At 36.1% G+C, this 26,202-nt stretch overlaps 2 protein-coding genes across 9 annotated transcripts in view; one reads left to right on the top strand and one right to left on the bottom strand.

Moving 5' to 3' along the window:
- The window catches only part of LOC104592060 (kinesin-like protein KIN-14C), a 54,958-nt gene extending 50,868 nt beyond the window's left edge, over positions 1–4,090 (top strand). For 4 of the 8 annotated variants that reach the window (XM_010251257.3, XM_010251214.3, XM_010251222.3 and 1 more), the window contains one exon: positions 55–274. In XM_010251257.3, the coding sequence (XP_010249559.1) occupies positions 55–113 (59 nt within the window). In that variant the 3' untranslated portion in view covers positions 114–274. The other 4 variants (XM_088900813.1, XM_088900811.1, XM_088900809.1 and 1 more) reach the window with 4 other exon arrangements.
- A 4,000-nt stretch (positions 4,091–8,090) lies between these two features.
- HEME1 (Uroporphyrinogen decarboxylase) lies at positions 8,091–19,984 on the bottom strand. Its single transcript, XM_010251280.3, has 6 exons — positions 19,756–19,984; positions 19,499–19,644; positions 12,624–13,006; positions 12,158–12,442; positions 10,683–10,918; positions 8,091–8,544 (listed from the first exon to the last, which is right to left on the bottom strand). The coding sequence occupies exons 1-6, from the start codon at positions 19,779–19,781 to the stop codon at positions 8,379–8,381; spliced, it is 1,242 nt and encodes a 413-aa protein (XP_010249582.1). The 5' UTR covers positions 19,782–19,984; the 3' UTR covers positions 8,091–8,378.
- Between the last annotated feature and the right edge of the window lie 6,218 nt (positions 19,985–26,202).

Genomic DNA, 26,202 nt, shown 5'->3' on the forward strand with positions numbered 1-26,202 from the left:
ACCCATTTTCTGGTCTAATTAGCTCCAATTTTTTCCATTTTAACGTGCCTCCAGGTTCAAGGAAAACCACCAGCGGCTCTTCTTTGACAAAGTCATCCAAACGCTGGCAGTAAGATTAAAAGGCATTTATTGGTTGTAAGGTTGGTTGCTATAAATTATAGTTCTGGGAACCAATGTGTTACCTCAATATTTTTAGTGTGGGTATTGCCACATGTTACTATTTTATAACTGGGCCATGGGTTTCTTATAATTTGTTCCAATTCTGAACTCTATTGGTTAGTCATATCATTTCAAGGTTTCCACCTTGTCGATGCCTGTTTTGGTTGGAGAGATGGGACATCTGGTCATGCTACTAATAATGCACCATTGTTAAGGTAAACTTTTTACTCTGATTTTGTTTTTATTAACATACCCAACCATATGATGCAGGGATAAAGCACTCGACCATCACCACAAAAACAGGGGCAAGCAAAAACGAGTTATGGAAAATAATTCTTTTATCATTATAGTCCCCCCACCCCTCTTGTGAGCTTTCGTCACCATGACTAGTAAAAACTATAATCTATGTATAAGCAAAACACTATTTTATTGAATAAAAACTATAGTCTATGTATAATCTTGGTCTTGGACTTTGGGTTTGATATAAAGGCTGGGCTTAGGCACAAGATCTAGGCTCGATGGTCAGATTAGGCTCAGGCTCAGGTCTAAATGTTTTCTATTGATACATAGATTAAGCTTGGCCCCGCCTGACCTAATCTATGAACAGGTCTAATTAGAAATAATCAAACAAGATTATGGAACATAAAAGTACTTTTCAATTTCTATTTTAAAATAATTTAAAATTTAAAATTAATTTGAAAGCAACTCAACAATCATTAATCGGGTCAAGCAGTTTAATGATTACAGGAGAGTCGCTTTGAAAGGTAACTTATGTCTCTTGATGACACCTGGTTAATTCTTGACCATTGGATTGAAAAGTTGAAAGCGAATGGTCACTATCGAGCCTTTAGATCGCATCTCTTCACAAACCATGTGTACACACGTGTGTTGCATAGTAACATATGTCTACACTCCCTAAGTATATGCTATAAAGGATGTAGACAGTTTCAATGAGCAAATCTTGTAAAAGCATCCCTAACTAATATCATGTTTTTCTGGCTCTCACATGCACTGGCTTAATAGATTCTCATGCACATAGGCATGTACAACCTTTTCACGTGGACACAACCTTTTCACGTGTAGATACCGTTTACTGTGTTTAGGCCATTAAATCGTCCCATGTGACATTTTTTTTTTTTTTGGAAAATTTTGAAGAGAAATTCAAGACTAAGGGGACTAAAGATATTGACTAATGTATCTGTAATATCAATTTATGCATCTATGAAGACCAAAATAAGGCTATTTGCGATTATCTTACATATAAGGAAATCTGGAATGTGCTTAGGTCCATGAAAGATTTAAAAGCCCCCAGCCTAGATGGCCTAAATGTTCTATTTTTCAAGAAATTTTGTGCAATTATTGGAGATACTGCTTGTAAGGCAATGAAAGCGTACTTTTAATTTGGATCAAATTAACAAAACCTTCAATGAAACATTTATTACTTTGATCCCTAAATCAAAAAACCTTGAATTGGCTAACAACTATAGGTCTATAAGTTTATACAGTGTTATTTATAAAATTATTGCAAAAAATCTTGTTAATCGGATTAAACCCTCCTTGGACTCCATTATCTTTCCTTTCCAGAATATTTTTGTCCCTAATAGACAAATAAATGATAATATTCTTATTATGCATGAAATGATACATTCAATTAAAAAAAAGGGGTAACTTGGGTATTGTGGCTTACAAAATGGACATGGAAAAGACATGATAGGCTTGAATGGGATTTCATTGAGAAAGTCCTCATCAAATTTGGTTTTTATAAAAAAAATGGATTGATTGGGTGATGGCTTGTATTAGATCGGTATCATATAAAATCTTGGTATATGGCTTCCTTCGAGAAGTGTCTGTCCTACTAGGGGAATTAGACAAGGTGACCCTCTCTCCCCTCTTTATGTTATGTGTCGATGTTCTTACAAAAAACTTTGAAGTTGAAGCAAATAATCCAGAGAGCCTTATTGGGTATTCTACTTCAAGAGGTGGGCCCTATATTCCTAATCTCTAATTTACTGATGATTGTTTAATCTTTACAAAATCACCAGCTTGCCTAAGATTAAAGAAATTCTCCAAAATTTCTCCGAAGCTTCATGTCAATGTCCGAATTTCACAAAGTTGACTTTAAGGTTCTCAATGTCCGAATTGCAAAAGATTATGTCTAAAATATTGAAAATTCCTCTGGAGTCAAAGGCTGGCTCCTATTTGGGTGCCCCTATCATTAATGGTCATGTTTTCAAGAAAATATTTAAGGATCTCAAGTAAAAAACTAATAGTAAGCTGGGGGTAGGAAAAACACAACTCTATCTTTTCTTGGAAGAGCCACATTGATTAACTCAATTTATAGTATGATGCCTCAATTGATTATGAGATCCTTCAAAATCCCCAATAATGTTATTGAGGATATTAATAAAAATCATTTGTGGATTCAGTTCGTATCAAAATAAAGAATTTCTGGAATGCAAAAACTAAAAATGGCATTTCTTGGGCTTAGAGAGGGATTCTCAGTACTAGACCTTTGATAAATCATGGTATTAGGTGGATTATTGGAGATGGAAAATCCATAAACTTCTAGAAAGACAAATGGGTAGATGCCTCATCTATTTCTAAAGTAATTAATTGTGACCCTTCTTTTGTTGAGGAAGATTTTAAAGTGAGTGAAGTTATTGACCATGATAGAATGGTTTGGAGGGAAAACCAAATTCATAACCTAGTTCCTAATCTGGTGTAGAATAAAATTAAATCCACTTTCCTTCCGTCATTTGGAGGCTTGACCCTAAGGCTATGTTTGGTTTGAAGGAAAAGGTAGGGAAAGGTATCAAAACCTATACAAGGTTTGTAAAGGTTTCCTTACCTTTCCCTTCCTTTTCCTACTTTTTCCTTCAAACCAAACGTAGCCTAAGGAGAAATTTTCTATCAAATTAACGAGGGTTGTGTTGTTCCTAGAGAGTCAGTTGAACCTAATTTGTCTATTAAGAGTGTGGGATCTTAATGTTCCTACAAAAAAAATTAAGATGTTTACCTTGTTACTACTTCATTATAGGCTCCCAAGTAGAGTTTTTCTCCAATTGAGGGGAATGAATATTATATTGATGGAGCTTGTATTTTTTGTGGTGAGTTGAAGGATCTTGATCACGTATTTAAAACTTGTCATTCCTAAGAAAGTGTGGTCAATCACCAGCCCTACAATTTCTGGTCCCAAAGAGAGTGATTCTTCTATTTTACAATGGTGGAAATGTTTAATTAAAATGATGGAACCAAATTTACTTGAAAAATGTTGCATTATTCTTTTGATGATTTGGAGAAATACAAATAATAGAATTTTCAACAACAAATGTCTCTCTCCACCTATTTTGGTTGAGCGTGCTTTAATTTTTTTTTTCTGAGATAATAAGGCTGTTAGTCCTCAGTCAATTCCCTCTATGCTTAAATGTTGGAGACACATTAGGTGGAAAAGCCCAAAAGTCCCAGGACATCAAAATAAATTTTGACACTTCTTGAATGAGGATGGGGCTTTCTCAATTGCTTGCATTGCTAGAAATAATTTTGGAGAAGTTCTAGATGTAAAAGCTTACTTTGTTGGGGTTAACTCATCTTGTTAAAGCTTGGGCAGCTTGGGGAAGCCTATAATATTGTTCTCAATTTCAGGAATTATCTGGTTTGCATTGAAGGTGACTCTTTGTTGATGATCAAGTGTCTCAAGAATCAATGTTAGATCCTGTTGAAATTGAAGACCATTGTGGAGGAATGTTCGAGGCTGGCCAAGACTTTGGAGCTTGGTGTGGAGTACAGCCTTCATTTAGGGAAGCAAATCAAGTTGTGGATTGACTAGCACGTAAAGCTTTGCCAAATAGATGAAGATCCTCTCCTATTTCATCCCCATGCTCTTCTTAATGAGTTAGTTTCATTTGTTTGTGTGATGTTTGGGGCCTAGCTACCCCAGTTTTAAGTAGCTCTTCCTATTATTGTCCAAAAATAAATAATAATAATAATAATAATAATAATAAGGAAAGTTGTCTAAAACTCACCATGACTTTTCAGCATTTCTCTTAAACTCACCGTTTCAAAACGCTTAGGTAACCCCGTGTCATTAAATTGACGTTAAATAGGCTAACTGATGTTGGTAGATTACTATTTTACCCTTTGTTCTGTTGTAAATGGAAAATAAAACAAAACTTTGATATAAAAACAACACAAATATATCTCAAATATTTCAATCAAAAAAAATTTCTGCCCATTTTACATATTTAAGTAAAAAGGGAGTTTCAAATAAAAAAACATTTTTGATTCAATTAGAACAAAGGTGTATTGAATAAAAATTAGGCTGACATAAAAATATGTTTAATAAGGTTGACATGCCATTCTGTCAATGAACACTAATGGTGAGTTTTGGAAAACAAAAAGGCACTAACATGGGGTTCCCTATACGTTTTGAAAAGTTATGGTGAGTTTTACAGAAATGCTAAAAAGTCATGGGGAGTTTTAGACAATAACATAACTTGGAATTGAATGTGAGTGAATCCTAAACTTTTGGCTTATACATTTTCACCGGCCATTATCATTCATCGCTATTTTTCTATATTATATTTTTTCTTCCATCCCCAAATTTATTACTTTATTTGAAAAAAGCTCAATTGTTTTGGAAATTAAAAATAGCATTGGTTGTTTTGAAGTTTCTACACATAACACATTGCCCCAGTCCTCCACTTGGTTCTTTATTGACCGGTTGACTTAGGAACCGGTCAGGCAATTGGTTCCGTTTCACTCTAAAACCACTCTTGAACCAAAAACCGTTAATTTGGTTAGTGACTCTGACCCAGACAATAGCTTTTGGCCGTTTTTATTTTGATTATTTTTTTAATTTCATATTTTTTAAGTCAAACGGGCCATTCAACCCGAGAATCAGTCCCCAAAACAGTTACGTGTTTGATCCGTTTTTTAAAACCTTGACATATCACCCAGTGAGTCACCGACATGTGGAATACATAGAAAATAGGAGCTGCCTATTGGTCAATAGCTAGTTAGGGGCTTCAAAAAAAAAAAACTACAGACCTTACCTACAGTGGCAAATAAAAAACAAATCACTTAAAGCTGGGTTTGGAATGATGTAAATCAAGAACGATGTAAAAGTTTATGTCAGTTTGGTTTTGTTAGGATTTAGATGGAGTGTAAATGAAGATTGATGTAAAACTCCACTCTGGTTTAGATTTATTGGTGTTTGGATGGAGTGGAGTTTTACATCGTGCATCGATATAAAACCTCATCAAACATAAAGTTCTACATACACTTTTTTATCACGATTTTCAAAATGTTTAACGATCACTTACTATGGTTCAGTGTAAAACGTCATTTGTATACTTTTACACCGATGACGTTTTACACTAAATCCAAACGCAGCCATAAAAAGAAGATTTCTAGCACCCTTTAGAAGCTTTTCTTTTAACTCTAAAACCTTGTGAGAATCTTCTAGGTGACATAAAATCTCTAGGTTACAAAAAGAATAAAAAAAAACAAAAGAAAATGATCAAGAACCCAAATTTTTGAAGCTAGACGCAATTTGAACAGAACGGTGAGTTTTTTATCTATGGAGTTTTCTCACAAAAATAAAAGAGAAAAAAAAAAAGAGATAAAAAGAGAAATTTATATATTTTGTATGATCTAATGATAGGAAATAATTATAATGTGGATTTGTAGATGAACCATCATATCCATAAATGTAAAACAATTATTTAATAAGAAAAGTTTACTAATTTTATACTAGCATGTAATTTGTATTATGGATCATTTGAGTGGTTAAACTTAAATATAAATATTAGTAGTTTTTTGGTGACAATACTAATATTAATGAGTGGTTAAACTAAATATAATTAAGTGATTAATTTATAAAAAATAACCACTTAAACTTTTTTGTTGCTGGTATTAATTGGTAAGCAACTAATATTAATATTAGTGGTTAATAAGGTTCAAAATATCACAACATATCAATGTATATCGCCAGATACGTATCAATTTTCAAAATCGTTGATACATAAGAGTTCGAGTGATTTCAATTGTTTTAAACTTTAGGCTGTGTTTGGAAATGATGCAAATATCTAGTGTAAAACGGTTCATATAAGGCTGCATTTGGAAACGATGCAAATGGAGTGTAAATCCCAGTTTAGGGTAAATTTGCACTATGATTCACTTTTGCTTGTGTTTGGCAACATTATATTTTTGCATTGACAAATGACAGACCAATGCATATTTACATTGATAATAAGATATAAAAGTACATCAATAAAAAAGAAGTAAATTTGCATTCAAGTGGGCTTTTGATAAAAAAACATATGCTTTATTGGAATTTGTTTTTACATCCATTACAGCTAAAAATATATTTGGTAAGAGGGTAAATTTGTCAATGCAAAACTAACCCAACTTTGCAATTTATATGAACCGTTTTACACTACATATTTGCATCGTTTCTAAACACAACCTAAATTGCAAAGTTGAGTTAGTTTTGACAAATTTACCTTCTTACCAAACAAGCTTTTTAGATATAATGGATGCAAAAACAAATTCCAATAAAGCATATGCTTTTTTTATCAAAACCCACTTGAATGCAAATTTACTTCTTTTTGACTCAGTTTGGAAGGAGTACAAATACAAATTTATAGAGTACAAAGCATTACATTTCATATTATTTTTGTATGCATTTGTACTACACATAATTGTATTTGTACTCTTTCAAAACTGAGCCTTTGATGTACTTTTACATCTTATTATCAATGTAAATATGCATTGGTCTATCATTTGTCAATGCAAAAATATAACGATGTCAAACATAGACAAAAATGAACCAAAGTGCAAATTTACCCTGAACCAGAATTTACACTCCATTATATCTTTCTAAATGCAGCCTTAATAGCTGATGTGACACATTCCTCATCAAATTACTAGACCAAAATAAAAGGGAAAAACACAAAAGAATAAGAGTTTCAATCGATTACCAAAAAAAAAAAGTTTCAATCAAAATGAACTCTAAAGCATCAATACTTTGAACCTTGGTGGTTAAGTATATAATTCAATTCATGTGAACAAAGTTTTAAGCCATGTGTAATAATGTAACATCGCAATTTATCATGCGTGTAACTTAATATTCAATTAGGCTTAAAAAAACAATATTTAATTGATTAATTTATAATTCAATTAAAAATCGACAACAACATAGTTTTATTTATTCATAGATGTGGATTATGATACATTTAAGGTCCATTTGGTTCATAGTCAAAATGGGAATGGAACCGAAATCTTTCAAAATCAAAATCGAAATGGTTTATTCCCATAGCATGTTTGGTTCACATAGGAATGGAAACGAAAATTGAAATCAGCAGGAATAAAATTTCATTTTCAAATCGAAATGGTTTATTCCCATAGCATATTTAGTTCACATAGGAATGGAAACGAAAATTGAAATCAGCAGGAATAAAATTTCATTTTCAAGGGAAGAGGAGGGAATGACCATTCCCCCAAATGGAGAAATATCATTCCACCAGAAATAAGAATGGAATTCTGATTCTGCCCAACCAAACAGTTGGAATCAGAATAACCCATTTTGATTCCAATTCTAGACCCATGTTCCCACAAACCAAACAGATCCTTAAGATTATCAATGTACTTTTAAGATTTATTTGAGTTTTCATGATGCAACCATGTATATATTATTTTTTTATCAATATCATATATACAACATGTGGCAATACATCTCTTAAAATTGCCTTTTCTATACTCCTCATGAATCATACTTCATGCACAAAGCTTCAAAACAGCTCGTACTGTTTTATTGAAATAACCAAGCTTTTCCCCCATTATTCATATTTATGTTCCTCAAAGCGGCATGTAAAAAAGATCAGGCACCATTAAACATCTAAACTTGTGCATTCTCTTAGTGGATAAGCATATTTGCAAATGGTGGACGCACAAACACAAAAAATTACAGAAAAGAAGTGTTAACATACAAGAGTATTTATTATAACGACCCAAACGTCACTTGCTAGAGGTACAAAAGAAAATAACCGGTAGCCTCACCTGGAAATTATGTACAACTCACAACCTGGATCGGTAACTCATTTTTGAACCCCCAAAAAACCAGGTCAAGATACCACTGCTACGGGGAGGACAAATAGAACTTGAAACCAACTACTGATGGGAAAAAAAAGGTGAACCTTCTCAATTACCCTAACTCTATTTCAGACAACAAGTTTGGATGCTTCAACCCGGTCTTGGTAATTTGTATCATACTTCAAGCTCCTTGCAACATCAAAGAAATGAGCAACTGCTTCTTCAGGTGTCCCAACAAGCACACCGTGCCCCAGATTAAGGATGTGACCTCTTTGCCCTGCACATCTCACAACCCTGAAAAAAAATTGTAACATGTCAGTTTCATAAAATGGATTCAAGATACACAGCTCAAGCAGATCCAAAATTAGTATGTCATAAAACTCTCAACTCAAATAAGATTTTAACTCTTAGTGGTAACTTGTATCAAATTATTTGGGAATCAGTTCTGTTTTTTTTTTTTTTTTGATGGATAACAGCACTGGATTTTGTTAATTAGAAACCGAAATGCAAGTACATCAAGGCAGAAAACCCAACTAGAGAGGCTAGCCTCGGCCAACCTAAAAACAAAGAAACACTTAGGCCCTAGCCAATTTGGCCCCAATACAGTCGATCCCCCTGTTACCCCTTGCTTTGCTAGTTCATCTGCCAACCCATTGGTAGCCCTTGGAATCCAATTCATGTGTGCTTGCAGATCTTCTATTATTCTTTGTAACTCTCTAAGGTTGATTTTTAATTATGGGGGAAATGGAATTGAGAGAGCCAATGTCTATATCTATTCAAATTTTGAATGAATTTGGAAAAATCCAAACTTCAAACGTTCCTATTCCACAATTTTGAGTAAAAAAATTTTGAGACGGGAAATCATTTTAAATTCTGCCAAGTTCAGTGAAGTATGCTTTCCATCCCCACAGGCCACAACCCCATGACAGTCCGTCCATTTGCATTATATCTTGGCACACTTGCTGTCTATTGATAACCAGTGGTAAAACATTAAAATGTTAAAAGCAAAAAGAGAAGGATGTTTTTACAATGTTTTCAACCCACCATTGACCTAGACGACCAAACTGTTCAAACTGTCACCAGTCACAATTCCAGATCCAATTTACTAGAAACCCGGCTTTTGACCAAAATCCATTGGCTTGGTCAAAAACTGACCGACCAAAACAGTTGAACCATTGACCAGTTCAACCCAGTCACCAGGTCACAGGTTGCACTGCACATTCAATGTATGTGCAAACTTCCAAAGGCCATAACTCTGCACTCGGTTGTCCAATCAGGGTGGCCTTTATATCAATTTGGGGGATTGTAACAGGATAATAATCTAGAAGTGCATCCTTGCAGCTCTTGTAGGAATTCGAAGAGCAAAGGAATTAAATATCAGCCGTTTGATCCCGGAAGGTGATTCAAAGGTGGTGGTTAGCTGGTTGAAGAAAGAGGACAGTGGATTGTGGAATAATAACAATGAAAAGAAACAGTTCTTATGGCTGTGTAGGGACATTAAGATACAATACAACTGGGTGAAGAGGAGTGCCAACTCATTGTGGATGGGTTGGCCAAGCAAGGGGTGAAAAGGGAGTCTGTCTTTTGGGCTAGTTTTTAATTTTTTTCTCTTTGTACTCCGTTATTGGGGAGCTAAGATATTTTATCTCCCCTCTTGTATCCATAATCCCTCTTTTCTTTTAAATTAATGAAGCTGTTGTTATTGATAAAAAAAAAAAAAAGCTTCTTTTATCATTGTAAAATATCATTTTATATTTCCACATATTTCATACTGCTTCTACCATGTCTATAATTTTTACTATTTTTCTATATAGCATTTCTGACATTTTCAATATGTTTCTTACATTTAAGTGACCTACATTTCCACCAACACCAACATTTTAAACCTTGGTCTCCATGGGTCATTTAATCGAGTGTAATCACATAACAGATACTACTCTCAACAATATGATATTCAGCTCAAGATAAGAACATTCACTATGTACATTATGCATAAATAAGCATCTAGCAGTATTTCTATGTATTTATTTTTATTTTGTAAATTGGATTATATATCCAAAGTCGAGTGTAAAACTATAAAAGCATTAGCAGGAAAATACTACAATTACTGCCCAAGGCCTGAGCCTAGCCTGAGCTGCAATTGTCTTTACCTCAGGTTTTACATCATGTTTAGCTAGGCCTCAGGCTGGGATGGGTCTTAGAATTGGGGCCTGCTCTCTTTACCACCTGCTATAACTATGTTAGCATCAAAGCATTAGAACTTGATAAAAAATTAAAGACAACTAAATCAGTAAGACTTTTGGGCCATGGTGCCACCAAAGATCCAGGTATAGGTTGGAGAAGCTTGTAGATGCCAAGCAGGATATAGAAGTTCAATAATGTAGGACAAAACTCTAGCTCTTTTACTAAATCCAAATGCACACAGAACTAACCTTTTAACTTCTTCTGTCAATGCATGAAGCGGAGAAAACAGGTAAGCTGGGTCAACATTTCCCTGTATGCTGATGTCATTTCCCAATCTTGTCCTCCCATCTGCCATATCCACTGTCCAATCAAGCCCGATCACATCAACCCCTGTCCCCTTCATGCGCTCCAAGAGGCCACCATTGCCATTGATGTAGAGGACTAATGGTATTTGAGGATACTTCCTCCTTACTGCACCAACAATCTGCAATTTTAATAATTCAACAAGATGGTCAAACAGATAAATAAATGATTGAGCTAAAGGATATATATCCTTCATCTTGAACCTAAGAATTTGCAGATATTGAATGCAATAATGGGGTTTGTCAAGATTCATATTGTATACCCATGGAAAAGGACACAAACAAATACAACAATTTTATTGCCATTGTAATAGAGACTAAATCTCTGGTAGCCATAGGGAACACTCATTCCACTGGACTAGAAGGTCCACCAATGGCCTAGCTGTTTCTTTGCACATAGGTGGGTTTTCTAGGATGTTCATTGCAGCTCTGCTTTACCAGATCAGGAAGAATTTATAGCCCTCTTTTACAATTTTGGCTTGTTTTAGCACCTGTTTTTTCATGTGTTTATCTCATTATACATTTCTACACTTCTCCTTCTAATAAATCCTCTTCTTGTTATAGATTAAAAAAAAAATCTTAAAAGAAACCCATCAGTCACATATATGATAGATTTTACTTTTGTCATGCATAATAGATAGAGAAGAGTAAACTACAAAACCTGAAGTAAAGATCTAGAATTGGAGTGTCAAAGTCCAATGTATTTCCACTATAGTACTTCAAAAACTAAGAAGAGTCCATACAACATTGATTTAAAGCCAAGATTGCAAGGTGCCAACCAGCTGGTTGGTAAGGTCTCCTGCTGGTCATAGCGGAGACTTGGGATCTAATCCCGCCTGCACTTGGGTTGGGGGGCTATGGGTTGGGGGATGGGCTACCCCCCGTTGTCTAGCCCTTCAGAAGATATAAAAAAAAAGGCAAGATTCAAGAGCAGACAACTTGAAAAGTTTGTGAAACACTTCATCTTTTCAGCAATATTTTGTGAAATTTTTACTAATAAAAGAATAGCAACAGTAAGGGTAATTGTTCTCCCTGATAGGTTATATGATTGGATTAACCATGAAATAGGGAGATATCTGTTCACTAGTGGGCTCCTGGTTATTCAAAAAGTGTAATTTTGTAAGCAATTATTCAAGGGAAACCTAAAAAATATTATTCTAGGAAAAGATAAAAGAACTATCAATGTGGTTTGTGGCATCAAATAAATAGTTAAGCTCAATATGGAGAGGGAAACCCTTATAGTATCATAGTTCAATAAAAAGACGGAAAAGAAAAGAAAATAACAGTTTTAGTGAAACCACTAGGAATTGCTATTTTAAGAAAGAAGATAGCTGAAGTGAACTAAGAGAACTTTGAATTACCTCTTCAATATAAGGCTTTGACCAGAGCTCCCACATATCAGGTGGTAGCTGCCCACCCCATGAATCAAATATTTGTATACACTGTGCCCCAGAATATATTTGGTAGATGATATAGTCAGATATTGCTTGTGTCAGATGAGAAAGGAGAGCTCTCAATACATGTGGTGCAGTGTGGCACATGCTCTTTATGGTCGTATATGTACGCGTAGTACCCCCTTCCACTATATATGTAGCAACTGTCCATGGAGCCCCCACAAAACCCAGCACAGCTGCTTTATCCCCAACCTACACAAGGAAATTTTGAGATATTCTAAAATAACAATGATGGTGATCACAAAAATAACATTAATAAATAAAGGAAAACCAACCAGACAAAAGGTTATTATTGACAATTATTGATGAATGAATTCATTCTGTTGATTCTCAAAAAATTAAAAAAAAAAAAAAACAAATTAAAAGTCATTACTTCTTGACGTAAAATTCTCAGTGAATCCCCCACAAAATGAAGTTTCTCCAAGTCAATTGGATGCAGTGTTTTCAATCCCTCTTCAGAACAAATTGGAGACTGGATAACAGGACCCTTTACTTCTTCAATGTCAAACGGGACACCAAATGCAGGGAGAGGGGTAAGGATGTCAGAGAATATAATAACCCCATCAGGATGGAATGCATTCCAAGGCTGCAAAGAAATTTCCACAATGAGATCAGTCGTCTCTGACCTCTCTCTGAATGATGGGTATTTCTCTGCAAGCTTTCTATAAACAGCCATATACCTTCCTGCTTGACGCATCATCCATGCTGGAGGACGACTAACAGGGTCTCCTCTTGCAGCTTTAACCAAGAGTGGATCTGGAAGCAGTGACGCATATAAAAAAATGAAAATCAAAATGAACCAAAGCAAAATCCAGATATCTCCCAGGAAGGGGTGAGGGCACAAAGTAAAAGAATCACCTATACAATATCCCATCAGTTTCAAGAATTAAAATCAAGGTGCATTGGCAAAATGCCGGGCTCAAGATAAAGCTCTAAAAACATTAAGGTTATACCATTCAGCCAAACAATTTGTCCATGCCAAAAGGGGAGTGACAGTTCAACAAAGAAAAACCTTTTGAAAGATAATTGTATTGTAATTTGGTTGGAATTAAATTCAGTCTCTCGTACAACAAGAGGAAGGTAAAAGCTCGTTCCATGCATAAGAAAATGAAATGATAAATTGATAATGACGATGATGTAGCCATCAATACCAAATAACAATGGCTTATCGCAATATTGATGGTAAAACTTAAAAAAAAAAATCAAATCAAAGCAATTAAGATTGGAAACAATACAGAGAAATTATGCGGGATGGGGAGAGTCGCATTTTCCACATAAATGAATGTTAAACGATTTTCTTAATTATTATAGTCTTGAAGACGGTTATGCCGTTAGGTTTTGTTGTATAATTTGTTAGCCAGTTGGACTTTGTCGCACCGACCTGTATTCTCTATATATTCTCCAAAATGTTAATACAAAGAATATAATTCATTTTTTTCCTCAAATTCTTAGATGGTATCAAAGCTGTGAGAAAGGTCCCTTTGTTTTCGCTCAAACTCTAAGTTTCGTTCGAGACAGTGTGATGAAGTGCAAAAATGGCACTAGAGATCGGAAATGAGGACATCAGCGAAAAAATTGCAGATCCACTATCATCGTTCTTCCTTCACCCCTCCGATAATCCCAACACCGTCCTAGTTTCTTGCCTATTGACAGAGGAGAATTACCATACGTGGAAATGTGCTATGATCATCGCACTTGGTGCCAAGAACAAAGTTGGATTCGTCGACAACACAATCGATGGTGATATCTTGGATTTTTAACGTTGTTGCTCGAGAGCTACACCAGAGCATCATCTATGTGGAGAATGCCCATGAAATATGGCTTGATCTGGAACAACGATTTTCTCAAGGCAACGCCCCTCATATCTTCCAGTTGGAGAGAGACCTTGCGTTACTAAAGCAAGAAAATCTCCATGTATTTGTGTAATACACCAAAATCAAAGGCATATGAGACAAGTTGGCAACACTCTCTGGCGCACCAGTCTGCCCCTACGAAGGAGTTGTGAAAGAGTTCTTTGCTGAAAGAGAAAGAGACCGTGTTTATCAATTTCTTCTCGGCCTAAGTGAGAAGTTTAACGCCATCAGATCTAGTGTGCTCAGTATGGAACCACTCCTAAGCGTAGCCAAGGTCTATGCTTTGGTGTCGCAAGAAGAAAAATATCAAGATTTGGTGAGTCAGCAAGTGACAACAATTGAGGCCGCAGCCATGAAATCAGCAACACTACGAGCCGGAAGCTCCAAGAATGGCAATGATCGACCTCGGCTACGTTGAGACCACTGTAAGAAACAAGGTCACACTAAAGATCGTTGCTACGAGCTCGTTGGATATTCAGCCAACTAGGAAGCAAGGGGGGATCAAAAGGAAAGCCACCTGGGCTGGAAAGGCATCTGACTCAAAATTCTCAACTGCCAATCAATCTACCAGCTTGGACATTGGAATATCACCAATAGCCAACCTCACATATGAACAATATCAACAACTGATCAACCTTCTCAACAGTGGAAAGCCGATCATGTCCAACTTTACAGGTAAGGTTACTCAATTGAACTAGTTTGGACATTGGAATTCAAATGTCTGGCTATTAGACAGTGGGGCCACCGATCATATGGAACCCTATCAGTAGACCTGTTCATGGGCCGGGTGGCCCGACGGGCTGGGCCGGCCCCCGGACGGGCTTGAACACGCAAATGGGCCCTCGGGCTTAACCTCGGACCAAAAAGCCTGGCCCACAATAAATTTGAGCTGGGATCGGGATTCGCCAAAATAGCCCGGCCCGACCTATAATTAAAGCTAAAAACCCTAGTCGAATACCCCTCTTTCTTTCACCTCTTTGGCTCTTTCACCTCTTTTTCCAGCCGAACCTTTCTTCTCCACATCCTCCACAGTTCTCAGTCCTCACACTCTCAGGCAGCCACACAATCGGTGAAGCGGCGAACGTTCACCAGCGCAACAACTCCGGTAGTGAGTCCTCTCTCTCTCTCTCTCTCTCTCTCTCTCTCTCAGACGCGAACTGATCATTGTTAAAATCGCAGGTCGCAGCTCACAGTCACCGCGAACTCAGCTCCGGCGAACACAATCACCGGCGGTGAGTCCTCAAGCTTCGGGCTTTTTATCAGGGTCGGGCTCGGGCCCAAGTTGTAGACCCGTTGGTCGGGCCGGGCTCGGGCTCGGGCTCGGTCCCACCAAATTTTCATTAATGAAAAGTAAAAGCCCGACTCGAGCCCGACCCATGAACAGGTCTACCTGTCAGTCTGATCTTCGTACCACTGGTGATACTGGAACACGACCAGTTCAATTACCAAATGGGACTTGTTTACTAGTCCAGTCCAAGGGTAATGTGCCTCTCAGTTTGTCCCTGGTTTTTGCTGCAATCTAGCCTCCATCAGTAAACTCACATTGTAGCTTAATTGTGCTGCCATATTTTTTCCCACTTTCTGTGTATTGCAAGATCTGACCTCCAAGAGACTGATTGGGGTAGGTCTTCTGTGTGATGGATTATACTGCTTAATGCCAATAAGCACAGTTGTTGCTCTACAAAGCAGAGTTGATTCCTCCAATTTATGGCATGCCAGGCTTGGACATGCATCCTATGAATGTTTGGCCAACATTAAAGACTTGCACATTACTATACCTACTATTAGCATATGTTGTGATCATAGTTGTCAAGGTGATGCCTAGGTGACAAGGCGCCCTTGGAGGCTCGCCTAGCCCAACCGCCAAGCAGTTTTGCATAATGTGTAATAAAATACTTTTATATTGTTTTTTTTTGAGATTATAATTATAAAATAGACATTGATAAAGAAAAACATTCATTTTTGTGTTTATAAACAAATTTCTTTTTATTATTTTCTTATTTGTTAGGGTTTAATCAACACAAACATTGCTAACAGTTGTATTGAACCCTCATTGACTTCTTCTTCCACCTTTTCTTTTCTTCTTTTCCTATAACAAAAATAGGGGTTCAGCCCCTATATTTTTTGAATTTTCTTTCCTTTCTTCTTTTTCTTCTCATAAATATGTTGATTTTCTAGACTTAAACATAAAGTTTATAATTTTCTTATGAAAACTATGGATAATTATTAAAGAAAGTTGGTTATGGAACCTAGGGAACTACCCTAAGATATGTGATTTTTACTTAAAAAAATCCATTGCCTAGGCGACGCCTAGACGACTAGGCAACAAGGCGCCCCCCCTGGCATCGCCTAGCCTCGCCTTGGCGCCTTGAAAACTATGGTTGTGATACTTGTATGCGTGCAAAACAAATGCGCCTATCATTTCCTATTAGTAATACTCATTCTACTTCTATTTTTTATCTTGTTCACTATGATATATGGAGGGCTACAAGACACCATCTCTCTCTGGTGCACGGTATTTTTTGACAATTGTTGATGATCATTCACGGGCCACATGAGTATTTTTGCTGAAACCAAGTCTGAAGCTTACTCATTTTGTGATGTTCTGTGATATGGTCAATACTCAGCTTAACACTAAAGTTCAATATGCTCGTTCTGATAATGGTTTGGAATTTCTTTTCGAACCCATGAACTCTTGCGTGGAAACCCCACAACAAAATGGGGTAGTGGAAAGGAAGCATAGGCATCTCCTAGAGATAGACAGGGCCTTGGGATTTCAGGCCAATCTACCAATAAAATTCTAGGGGGAGTGCATTTTAATGACAGCATATATCATCAACCACCTCCCTACCCCTTTTTCTTTCTAGAAAAACTCCATTTGAAATATTGTATGGTCACACTCCTTCTTATATCCATTTTCGTACTTTTGGTTGCCTTGTGGCCCTTGCCTATGCTGCCACAATCCAACATGGCCGTGACAAGTTTGCATCCTGATCCCGGCATTGTGTTTTCTTGGGTTATCCACATGGACAAAAGGGATACTGACTCCTTGACATGGAAACAAATCAGCTATTTGTTTCACGTGATGTCAAATTCTTCGAAAATCAATTCCCTTATGTTGATGAAAAATATTTGGATCCTACTACACACACCCAATCATCCCAGCACCGGCAATTAATGATGATAGTATACTTCAACATGACTCCATTATTGCAGACTCCATCCATACAGTTGAGCCTTACAATACCGAAGTGCCCACCACCACCCCATGCTCACAAGAAATTAAGCCCACACTTGATCACAACTCACTAAAGCCCACACATGTTGTAGTAGGCCCCTCTTAGCCAATGCATGATAAACACATCCCAACCCATCTTTCCGATTATGTCTGTCCCACCATTCGGCCCAACACTGACCCATGCACTTCATCCACTAGTCATCCCATATCTAATTTTCTACTCTCTTGCTCAGCTTCCCAAACTATTCATCTACCTAAGCCCACCACACATTCTCAGGCCCAAAAACATGATTGTTGGAAGCAAGCCATGTCTCTTGAGTTGTCCGCACTTGAAAATACTCATACGTGGACTTTGATAGAGCTACCACCTAACAAAAAACCCATCGGATGCAAATGGGTTTACAAGATCAAGTATAAGCCTGATGGCACAACCGAGTGTTACAAAGCACGTCCTGTTGCAAGAGGTTGTATACAAATAGAGGGCATTGATTATATTGAGGCATTTTCCCCAGTTGCCAAACTTGTAACAATACATTGCTTATCAGCATTTTCTGCAACCAAAGGTTGGGGACTTCATCAAATGGATGTAAACAATGCTTTTCTTCATGGCTCTCTTCACAAAGAGGTGTATATGCTACTTCCCCCGGTTTTCTTCCTCTGGGAGACACATGTGTGCACGCAAATTGAATAAATCTATCTATGGGCTCAAGCAGGCATCAAGGAACTGGTTTGAAACACTAACTCATGCTCTCAAATAATGTGGTTTTCATTACTCCTTGGCTGACACACTCTTTACTAAATGCAAGTTGGGTTCATTCTTAGTTGTACTTGCATATGTGGACGATTTAGTCATGGCAGGTGATGATCCTACTACTATTAATGACCTCAAGAAGTATCTCAGCCATTGCTTTCTTATAAAGGATCTTGGTCACCTACAGTATTTTCTCGAGACTAAAATATCTAGCTCATCTTTTGGATTGTTTCTTAGTCAGTGCAAATACACATTGAATATTCTTCAAGAAGCTAGTATGTTGGGCTGAAAGCCCAACCCCCTTCCAATGGAACAACAACATCATCTTGGGCCTGATTCTGAAAATCCAATATGTGATCCTGATTGATATAGGTGTCTGGTTGATCGTCTCATTTACCTAACCATTACAAGGACAGAACTCAGCTATGCCGTCCATACCCTCAGCCAGTTAGTTCATGGGGGATCCTCGACAATGTCATCTTGAAGCTGCCATGAATGTGCTTCAGTACCTAAAGTCTTCCCCCGAGCATGGTATTTTACTGTCTTCCTCAAGTGACTTACTCCTTCACATCTATTGCAATTCAGATTGGGCCAGATGTCCTACTCGTCGATCTACCACCGGCTACATTCCTGGGATCCTCTCCTTTGTCGTGGAAAACTAAGAAGCAAAACACAGTCTCCCTCTCTTCAGCAAAAGCAGAATACCGTGCCATGGCTGCAGCCACTAGCAAGCTGATATGGTTAAAGTGACCATTTGCTGATTTGGGACTTACTCATTCTCAGCCTATGCACCTTTTCATGACAACAAAGCTACGCTTCACATTGCAGCCAATCCTGTGTTTCATGAACACACCAAACACATTGAAATTGACTGCAATTTCATCCAAGAGCATCTACGTTCTAAGGCTATCACCACAGCTCGCATCAGCTCTCAATTCCAACTTGAGGGTGAGTACTAGAAGATGGTTAAGCCGTTATGATTTGCTGTATAATTTATGTTGGACTTTAGCGCACCAACTTGTATTCTCTATATATTCTCCAAAATGTTAGTACAAAGAATATAATTCATTTTTCTCCTCGGATTTTTAGATTAATTAAAAAAAATGCCAAGGAGAAAACGATACGAATTCAACCCAGATTGGATTGAAATTTCCATTTTGCCTAAACTACACAATTTTGAAGAAATAAAAAGCTATCCTTTACCAGATTGAATACGAATAATAGGCTTTCTGTTAGAAAAGCAAATGTAAAAAGAGAAAAACAAAATAAATAGAAATGCGGAGTTCAAACTTTTACTTCCACCGAATTGAATAACATAATAACATTTCGCATAAAATCTGGGTCTCGAGCAAGAAATTTAAACAAAGAAATGGTTCAGAGACAGAAAAAAAGGTGAAGAAACGCACCAGAAGAAGATAAGCATGCTCTGGGGAATCTCTTCTGGCTGAACTTCCTTTTGGAACAAACCCTAAATCCAGCTCGTCCATTTGAGAAAATCCCTAACTGTACAAACAAGCTTGAAGAGCTCCACCCAACCGAGCAACAGCAGCCGCTGAAAACGACTTCAAAAGTCAAAAGCGAAATAAACCAACCACTACCAGAAAACAAATTCTCTTCCTGCAATTTAAATCGGAGAATGTGGAGTTGGGAAACCTAAACTGACCTCGTAAGAGACGAGAGACTACTCATTTCTGGAGAAGATTTCTTGATTCCTTACAAGGGAGACTTCCGAGCCGAGCGAGTGCTTCAGAGAAGTGTTCGCTCGTTGCTCTGTCGTTGTAACTAAATTCTCATCTTTATTATCCCCCCAGCTCTCCCCCCATTAGAGTTAGGCCCTCACCGCAGCACCGCTGTCGCTGTGATTGATGATGTGTCAGAAGCGTATCAAGAGAATACCATCGTAGCCATCCGATTCATTATTTAGTTTGATCATTTATCTATCTATCTATGCTTCGGGAATGCGATGGATTTGGATTTTGGAGATGCAGTGCAACTTGGGCGGGCCCAACCCAAAGGAAGTGAGCTTGGACTTCTGGGCTCATGGGCCTCCAAAGTCGGCCTGAACCCAACTGGGCTGGGCTTGGGTTGAAGCCTTGGGTAGGCCCAACCCAACCTCGGATTCTGTACATATAAATCATCTTTTAAGGTCTTTATATAGGGGAATTAAGCATCGTAAAGGGTGGGATCTCCTATACCACTGAAACCAGGAGAGATCACTTCTCCATCTAATTAAATGGAGGCGATCAAGATCCACTAATAGGCTTGGAGTAATCTTGTAATACTCAAACATGATTATATGAAGATAGATGTCTCTACGGCCCTAAATAATATTTACAAGATTTGAGTTAAAGCCATTGTGAGATGATGAGTACATGTTACCAATCAAAATTTTAGGCATTGCTCACTTTTTTTCTGTAAGTTATTTATTTAGGTAAGTGTATTTATCTATGTTTTTTTATTTTTCAGGTAAATAAGAAAATGATCGTTTTAGTCATAAAAAGTCATTATTAAAAGAGGCATTTTTATCTAATCCAAATGTTGGGTGTTTTTTTTAGTAAGAGAGAGATTGAGAAAAGAAAACTCTTCTTCTTTTAACAGCCTTTAAGCTAATTCCATTCAACCAGATTGAAGTTACAAATCTACCTTAAGAATAATCAAAAAAAAAAAAGAGGGAATAAAACACTTTCCAAGAATGAAGTGCCCTACCAAGAAAAAGAAGAAGACATCAAGTTCTAGAGCTTTCAATTTGTATTCATTTTTTTTTTGGTGTATTAGGTTTCCTTATCTTTCCCTTCAAATCAAACATAGCCTTTTAGGACTTGATGTAATCATTTGAAAGAATGCACATAATTTTCTTAATTAACCTACCTCGATTTAATCAAAACCTTAGAGACCAACGGTTAAATGGATGGATATGTTTTCCCTATACTTTATATTGAGCATAAATAAGAAAATTTTTAAGTGTGAAGGCCGAAGTAACTCCCAAATCTTTGGAATCACCTACTTGAAGTTTCTAAGAAAGGACATAATCATTAGTCGATCATTCATAAGGTAATAGTTGGCTGACTTCCGAGACTAGTGTCATGAGTAGTTGACCACTTGTGATAGCCAAGCTTGATGTTACTGACTTTGGTCAGTAGTCAACTGTTGAAAAAAAGGGTACTCACAGAGATATAAAGTGGGTCATGTTGCCCGTGGGTTGGCATAGTTAGGCATGATATGGGTTGTGCCAGACACAACCCAGTCATTTTAGCAACTGGATCTTGCAGTACCCCAACCCATAGCCTTGGTCCGTGTTGGGCTTGGGTTTTGAGGCTCACAGGCCAATATAACACGACACGAACCCATGGCCCAACATGACACAACATGTCGACCCATAATTACTATAAATTTTTATTTTCAATTTTATTATATTATTGTATTCCAATTTTATTATATTTTTTTTCAATGTCTTGCCTGTTTTGTTAATTTATTTTATTTTTTTAATTTTAAAAAGGCCATGCCTCTCACAACTTGGCTCAACATGAGCCCGCCTGGGCTTGTGCCACAGAAAGTGCTAGGCTTGACCTATGAAGGGTTCCAGGCCAAGCAATCACAACCCACTTAGGCCTTCATGCCACACAGCACAACCTGCTAATGCACGGGCGACCCATAAAATCATGTCGTGCCAGCATGATATGACACACTTTACACTTTTAGGTACTCAACTATGTTCAATAACCAAAAATATGATACACTTAGTAGTTGACTACCACCTCTTAGTAGTTGACTACCGGAGAGAAAAGACTTTCTCTTGTGAATAGTAGTCGACTACCTACATCCGATAAAGTTGAAGCTGTCAGTTACTTCACAAAGAATAAAAAAATTTTGATTGTTTGAAGGCTCAACGGATCTTTCCTTATTTGGTAAATTTTCAATCTTGTTGAGAACAAGCTTTAAACATTTCTAAGAATGGTTTAATCCCAATGGATTTATAACAATCGCAAGATCTTTAAGCTTGATTCATATTATAAAGGCACGAGTTTGAGCTAAAAAAATCAATAAAGTAAATTGAGCTACATCGTGGATAGGGGTGAGCACTATTTGGTTAAAATCGAAAAACCGAACCAAAAGTTTTGGTTTCCGTTTTTCGGTTCTTGGTTGAATTGGTTCGGTTAATTTGATTTTTTGGTTTTGGTTTTTAGAATTAGAATTCTGGTTAACTGAATTAACCAAACTTTTTATTATTATATGTAATATATAATATATAATATGTAACATATAACATATAATATAATATATATATATATATATATATAATAGAGTATATATTATTAAAATTCGGTTTTAACCAAAATAACTGAAAACCGAATTGAAAATTTGGTTTTGATTATTTCGGTTTTTCTAAATTTTGGTTTTGGTTCATTTTTATTTTTTAATTTTAATTTATTCTGTTCAGCTTTTAATCAAATAAACTGAATGCTCACCCCTAATTGTGGATAAAGTAAAGAGAGCAATAGCAAAAAAGCAACTTAATTTAAAGAGATTCTCAGCTAAAATGAGCTTCCATCCTTGAAAAAAAAAGCTTAAAAAAGCTAATTTGTGTGTTTCATTGATTCTCATTAATATTTCTGCATAGCTCTTAAAAAAGCTAATTTGTGTGTTTCATTGATTCTCATTAATATTTCTGCATAGCTTAAAAAAGCTAATTTGTGTGTTTCATTGATTCTCATTAGTTGGGGGAATCTTATTACCACTTCTTGACAATCCCAAAAAGCTTGAATGGGTGAATGTCACCTTAGCTTTTATAAACAAAGCAACCTATCAAAAACGACTCAGAAAGATTGACAGTTCTATTGGAAAATTTCAAACTATTTTGATATTCCATACTAACTACCATGTGGCATTTGCAGAGTTCTGTTGCTAGATGATTCTAGAAAGAGGAAGAAGAAGAATCCAAGAACAGCGAATAACAATACCAAGTAAATAATGGAAAAGCTCAATAAAACAATGGATGTGTATTGACTCTAGTGTTCTCTATGTACATATATTTTATGTGAAAATTTCTGTTTGAAAGCAAAAACATTACTTCCTTGGAAAGAAACCCTTGCACTCCAACACGAAGGAATCAAAGTTCATGTGCCACCATGTGGACAAGAAAACTAAGCAATGCTCAATTTATATTGGGTCATTTACTAGAATACCCCTATAAATTTATAGATTTGCTTAAACCTATCCTATAGTTTGTATTTTACTTAAACACCTTTTATAATTTGTAACCTATTTACTTAATTAACCTTTCATTAAGAACCATTTGTTTTGACATCTGAAAATAGTAACATGATTACCTAATTTAAATGGAAAATGTTCAAGGGTATGGACCCATGATTATTTATTCCAAAAGTACCCTCAATTGAGTGAAAAATATTCAAGGGTATGGATCCATGGTTGTTTATTCAAAAGTACCTCAAGAACTTTTTTGTATAGAAAATAAAATTGACCAAATAGAGAAAATAGAATGATTGCCCATGTTTTGTTAGGGGCAAAATTGGCACTTTTGCTTTTTATTTTCTTTTGATTAATTAATGTCATTTTCCACTTTCATCTAATGAAAAATCGATTAAGTAATTATAGGGGATGTTTTAATAAAACACAAACGTTTTAGTAAATTCATGAAACTATATAATGTGTTTTAGTAAACGATCCTTTTATATTTTATATATTCATTGAAATTTGTAATGCCAAGATTAGACGTCCCATTTCAAAGTTGAAAGACAATTTTGGGGCTGTTTAATTTGGTACCATCACCTCAGTGCCACATCGACGTTTTGAATTTAGCAGCTAATTTCCAATTTTGTTAAACACTGTTTTGAGAAACAAAGTCTCAAAACCCTGACTGATGTGGCACTGATGTGGTGTTGACATGGATGAAAAATACATACTTTCAACAAATTGGATTCAAATACAAACTGTGGTGTTTGTATTTCAAATATAAATGGTCAATTAAGATTTTTAAAACTGAATCGGACAATGAATAGTTCAGAAAATAAAATGGACAAAAACCATTAGATGGTTTGAACGGTTTGAACGCCCGAGTCAGCGATTTACTGACCAAATCAACAGTTTTTGGCCAAAAGACAGTTCTAGGGGTAAAACGGAACCAATCAGATGACTGGTTCCAAGTTTTTCCGATCTGATAGTTCAATCCAATCCGATTTTAAAACTATGGTTTCGACTTAAAATATTGCAAATTGAAACACCTACAGTACCAAACACAACCTTTGTGAATTGAAGTACAAAATCTATGCAAAGATTAGTCCTAGACTTCTTCAGCTTTTAAGTCATTAAAGCCTCTCAAACTTCCTTTCTTAATTAGCAATTATCTAGCCCAGATCTTATCTTAGGATACAGAAGAAAGTAGCTAGCTAACAGCCTAACAGGCTAACACCACCCCTTTTCCTATAATAATCACAAGTACCTAACCTATCTCTCTCTCTCCAACTTGGAGGAGGAAATTGGGCCGGGCTGGACCCAATAAGTGGGACTGGTCCTACATGTGTAACATTAATATACATTTTAATTAATTTTGATATCATATACAAATACAAATGTTATATATTGATAGGCAGTTAGTCACTTTGCTTAATGGGTTCATGGGTCTTGACGTCTTGTAGCTTTAGCAGGGGTCCAGACCTCCTGTAACAGTTAAAGGCCAGGCTATACTTTGGCCCAGCCCAATCAAGTGCCATCCCTAGTTTCTTTCCCCACGAAGATTAATGATGAAAATATTGCTTAAGCTGAATGATCAGTATGATCAGACGGTCATTATCAGATGAACATAGGCAGTACAATCATCATACTTATTTCTTCCCTTGATGGTCTCATAGTGTTTTCTATACGTGAAATGTCGTCCAATATATTGATGTTTCATACTGGGATTAGGTAGAGACAAATACCTTTTTATTGAAGTTTATCCTCAATAGCTGAGGATTGTACGTCATCTCTTTTTTCTCTCTCTCTTTTAACTTATCCGGGTCGTTGATAAGCTGAATTGGCTGAACTGTGATCTATTGTTTTATTTTTAGTAAATAAGTTAATCAATTATATTAAGAGAAGATCCCAAAGGTCCGTACGAAATTGGAATTGAAATGGTATGTTTCTATAATCTGTTTGGTTCAGAATGGAAATGAAAATTAGATTTGGTTGGAATGAAATTTCATTTCCAAGGGAGGGACAGAAAATTGTCATTCTCTCAAATAGGAGAATGCTATTCCAATAGGAATAGGAATGAGACTCCAATTCCACTCAATTAAACAGTTTAAACCAGAATAGCTCATTCTGATTCCAATTTCAGACCCTATTCAGTTCAGCTGTTTCGGTCTTTATTATATGCCCAGTAATTAGTTTCCTCTTTTCAGAAGTTTTATTTTTTTTTGGATTGATGTGCGGGTCAGAACTATCCAACCAGATTCTTCGGGCTCTTGTTCCCTATCAACTAGCATTGCAAATGGATTGACTTGAGTTGGACATTAATATATTCAAATTTGATTCATTCATACAATTGATTATTGAAAAATATAAATAAATTAAAGATATTATATATAATAGAATGAACTAAAAAGTGACGTTTATTATTGTAACTCATGAACAATTGACTTGAAATTTCTTATGTATTAGGGGTATCTGATCGGAAGATTGATCTTATGGATTCGGATATATAAATTTTAGGTTTTCAGATTAAATAATTACATCCAATTAAAAATTGGATTGGATTTGGATCACCCCTATCCGAAATGTGTGTATATGTATTATTTAATGTTATTTACATTATATTTTTGTAAAATTTTATAAAAAATATGTATATATGTGATGAAAATAGTTGAAAATATTTTTATTTTTTGTTTTTCTTTATTAAATTAATATATTTTATTTTTCTTTTAATAATTTATTATTTTTTTAAATTAAATCAGATCATATCATATTTAGATATCTGACATCCTTATCGGATTCAAATCTAGATCAATATTCATGAAATTGACCGGAACAGTCCTATATACCCTAATTTGAATATGATCCGATCCGTTTGCATCCCTATAATATATGAAACCAAATTTACTAAGACAATATAAAT

Source organism: Nelumbo nucifera, chromosome 3 (assembly GCF_055504915.1).
Source record: "Nelumbo nucifera cultivar China Antique chromosome 3, China Antique-T2T, whole genome shotgun sequence".
Lineage (NCBI taxonomy): Eukaryota > Viridiplantae > Streptophyta > Magnoliopsida > Proteales > Nelumbonaceae > Nelumbo > Nelumbo nucifera.

What these genes read in the sequence shown, in the direction of transcription:
- HEME1 (XM_010251280.3), bottom strand. Translation starts at nt 19,781, where the DNA reads ATGAGTAGTCTCTCGTCTCTTACGAG. An exon ending in TGAGAATTTTACGTCAAGAA is followed by an intron (nt 12,443 to 12,623) that starts GTAATGACTTTT and finishes TTCCTTGTGTAG; the next exon opens with GTTGGGGATAAAGCAGCTGT. An exon ending in TTGACAGAAGAAGTTAAAAG is followed by an intron (nt 8,545 to 10,682) that starts GTTAGTTCTGTG and finishes ATTTTTTTTCAG; the next exon opens with GGTTGTGAGATGTGCAGGGC.